The 3,793-nt window shown below is 34.0% G+C and overlaps 2 protein-coding genes across 2 annotated transcripts; both read right to left on the minus strand.

Annotated features, from left to right (window-relative positions):
- Positions 1-239: 239 nt before the first annotated feature.
- On the minus strand, positions 240-518 carry LOC104805971 (non-specific lipid-transfer protein 2-like). The gene has a single exon (XM_010530690.1). It carries the CDS (start codon positions 516-518, stop codon positions 240-242), a length of 279 nt encoding a protein of 92 aa, XP_010528992.1.
- A 901-nt stretch (positions 519-1,419) lies between these two features.
- LOC104805584 (probable non-specific lipid-transfer protein AKCS9) lies at positions 1,420-1,844 on the minus strand. Its single transcript, XM_010530199.1, has one exon. It carries the CDS (start codon positions 1,812-1,814, stop codon positions 1,536-1,538), a length of 279 nt encoding a protein of 92 aa, XP_010528501.1. The 5' UTR covers positions 1,815-1,844; the 3' UTR covers positions 1,420-1,535.
- Positions 1,845-3,793: the final 1,949 nt, after the last annotated feature.

Genomic DNA, 3,793 nt, shown 5'->3' on the forward strand with positions numbered 1-3,793 from the left:
TGATATTTTCAATCCAAATAAAAAAAAATTAAAATTTATCTAATAACGTATATTTTAGGATGTGACATCTAAATCTAATTCATATTATATTTTGGAAAACTGAGAGGATACATGTATATTCTATGCTAAAAAAAATAGGCACACGTGTTTATTCAATTTCCGACGAAATACTTTTATTTATTTCGTCGTTACAATAGTAATGATAATTTCTTTTAAAATACATTAAATATTCCAAGATTTCAACATTTAGGGATAGGAACACCGCAGGCGGAGAGGACTTTACGAGCATTAGGGGAATTGACATACTGACTAAAGGCAGGGTTCTTAGCGTAACCGCAAAGGCATGGCTGCTGCTCCTTCAGCTTACTGCAGCATGCCGCAGACGGTTTCCCTCCGGTGGTTATCGCCGTCAGGCACGGCGTTAGCTCCGTTACTACGCACGCCGCTTCCGTTAACGGCGCCGTTTGGATCAGCAACAGCGTTGCCAATGTTACGAACATTATGGCAGTGGTCTTCATAGCTATAAAAAATATTTGTTTGTTTTTTTGCTCTATTGGGTCGAAGTTTTGTTTATTATATTTTTGTGTGTGTGTGAAGACGTACATATATATAAAGATGGGGTTGAGGAGTTTGGTAATGGTCCAATATGAGAATTTCCGTCTCAGAATTGGAAGAAATAAAAAAAAAAAAAGGATTAGGGAGATCACGCGTTGCATGTGCATTGGACAGGGAAAGACGTGCACGCATTTGGACGCCATGCTGGTAACGTGACACAAAAAATGGTTGTGGTATACGAAATGTAGGATTTTTTTCCATTTTTGGTGGTGGAAATATGTATAAAATGTATGTAGACCAAAATATGTCGATATTTTTTTTTTGGTAATCAGCTATCGTATCGTGAATCGAAATCCAAATTAGTCTTGAAACTGTAAATAAATCATGTGTTTGAAATTATGCTCCCCTCCCAAATTTTGAATTTGATATTGTTCCTTTTGTGGTGGTGGACATGAGTACAATTATCGTGATTTTTTTCTGTAAATGATTATTGGCACATTAATTGAGCCTTATTATAATAATCTGATGCGGTACAGATTAGGCCCAATAATATAAAACAAAAACCGACCTGTTATGGGCTTTTGGGCCCATTAGTCTTTAATGATGGAAAAAAAATGTTTCAAAAACAAAGATATAAAATATATTGGTTAAAAAATGCGAAAAAAAAATGCTCATCTTGCACATTTGACATTTCTAATAAAAAAATTGATTTTTAAACGGCATCAACTTGTAAACTTGACTCCTCCGATTTCAGGGCGTGCAAAACTATATATATAATTTTTTTAAAATCATCTAGTGACATTATATATCGCAAATTGTGACATCTAAATATAATAACAAAGAGACTAGTTGTGCGACCAATGCTTTAAACAGAAGGGACACAATTTTTATTCAATCATCAACGAAATACATTCCGTTAGATCATCATTACATATAATTAATGATAATTTATTTTGAATGTATTAGAAGTGGACAAGAATTCAGCAGCTCGGATAAGGAACACCGCAGGCGGAGAGGACTTTACGAGCATTAGGAGACGAAACGTACTGAGCAAACGCCGGATTCTTGACGTAACCGCAAAGGCATGACTCCTGCTCCTTCAGCTTACCGCAACATTCCGCCGACGGGTTTCCTCCGGTGGTTATCGCCGGTAGACACGGCGCCAGCTCCGTTACTACGCACGCCGCTTCCGTTAACGGCGCAGTCTTGATCAACAATAGCGTTGCCAATGCAATGAACATTATGGCAGTGGTCTTCATATCTATAATTTTTTTTTTTGCTCTATTGTGTTGAGGTTTTGTTTATTATATATTTTTTTGGGTGTGAAAATGTGTGTATATATACACATAAAGATGGAGGTTGAGGAGTTTGGTGACGGTCCAATACGAGAAGTTTTTTTCTTCTTTTGGTAAAAATATGAGAAGTTGTACGACGTGCATGCATGTGAAATTATCGTGTACTTTTTTCCCTTTTTGGTGGGAAATGGGAATGTGTATTTGAATTAAAATATGTGTGCACTAAAAATATTTCAATATTTTTCCCTTTTGGAGTACAATTATCGTGGATTTTTTTCCCTTTTTAGTGGTGGGAATGTGTATAAATTCTATGTACGCAAAGATATTCGACATTGTTCCTTTTTTGGTGTACAGTTAGTGTTTTTCTTTTCTGCAAATGATTACCGGCACATTGAGCCTTGTTATTATCTGATGCGGTACAGTATAGGTCCAATCCAATAATAAAAAGGAAAAAATAACTGAAAATTTCTAAATTTGTAATTTGGTATAATATTATTTTCTGAATTTATAGGTGCGTCTATTTATTTCCGAACTTGCATTTTTTATCACAGTAATTCATGAACCTTGCTTTGATCAATTAGTGGTATGGACGATTATGAAACTGTTAAACTAGTTTAGGAATTACTATGTTAAAAAAATACAAGTTCGGGAATAAATAAACACACTTATAAATTCATAAATTAATATTACAACAAATTATAAGTTTAGGAATTTTCATATATTTTTCCTAATAAAAAATAAAAACCCGACCTATTATAGGCTTTTGAGCCCAATAGTTTTAATGATGGAACAAATATTTCAAAAACAAAGAAAATCTATAAAATATATTGAAATTAAAAAATGTTGAAAAAATATCCAGCTTGCACATTTCTAATAAAAACATTATTTTTTAAATGGAATAAACTTGTAAACATGACTCCTCCTCCGATTTCAGGTCAGTACCAAGTCAACAAAAATATAAAATATTATACATACATACATACATACAGGAATTACTGATGTTTTCAACACATTTTTTTTTCTTGTTTGTGTGATATTTTACCATATCTAGATCAATTTCTTACATATTCACCAGACAGTGTTAGAAATTCCAAAGCACAATTGCAAATTTTTTTTTGCGATATTTAAACCAAAATAAAAAAATCAAATTATAAAATTGTATATATTTATTTTTTAAAATTATCTTGTGAAATTATTGCAAATTGTGACATCTAAATATAATAACAAAGAGAGTACTTGTGCGACCAATGTTTTAAAAAGAAGGGACACATAATTTTATTCAATCATCAACAAAATACATTCCATTAGATCATCATTGCATATAATTAATGATAAATTATTTTGAATATATTATAAATTGACAAGAATTTAACATCTCGGATAAGGAACACCACAAGCAGAGAGGACTTTACGAGCGTTAGGAGACGAAACGTATTGATCAAACGCCGGACTCTTGATGTAACCACAAAGGCATGGCTCCTGCTCCTTCAGCTTACCGCAACATTCCACGACGGGTTTCCTCCGGTGGTTATCGTCGGTAGACACGGTGCCAGCTCCGTCACTACGCACGCCGCTTGCGTTAACGACGCAGTCTTGATCAGCAACAACGTTGCCAATGCAATGAACAGGCAGTAGTCTTCATAGCTATAAAAAATTAATTTTTTTTGCTCTATTGTGTTGAGGTTTTGTTTATTATATTTTTTTTGGGTGTGAAAACGTGTATATATGTATATAATGATGGGGGTTGAGGTGTTTGGTAACGGTCCAATATGAGAAGTTTTTTTTTTTTTTTTTTTGGTAAAAATATGAGAAGTTCCATCTCAGAATTGGAATAAAAAAAGGATAGGAAGATCTCGCGTTGCGTGCGTATTGGTTAGGGGAAGATGTGCATGCATTTAGACGTGCATGCATGTGAAATTATCGTATATTCCCCCCCCCCCCCC

Source organism: Tarenaya hassleriana, unplaced genomic scaffold (genome assembly GCF_000463585.1).
Source record: "Tarenaya hassleriana unplaced genomic scaffold, ASM46358v1 Cleome11, whole genome shotgun sequence".
Lineage (NCBI taxonomy): Eukaryota > Viridiplantae > Streptophyta > Magnoliopsida > Brassicales > Cleomaceae > Tarenaya > Tarenaya hassleriana.

Bases quoted from the DNA above. Each gene is read 5' to 3' on its own strand.
- LOC104805971 (XM_010530690.1), bottom strand. From the start codon at position 518: ATGAAGACCACTGCCATAATGTTCGTAACATTGGCAACGCTGTTGCTG.
- LOC104805584 (XM_010530199.1), bottom strand. From the start codon at position 1,814: ATGAAGACCACTGCCATAATGTTCATTGCATTGGCAACGCTATTGTTG.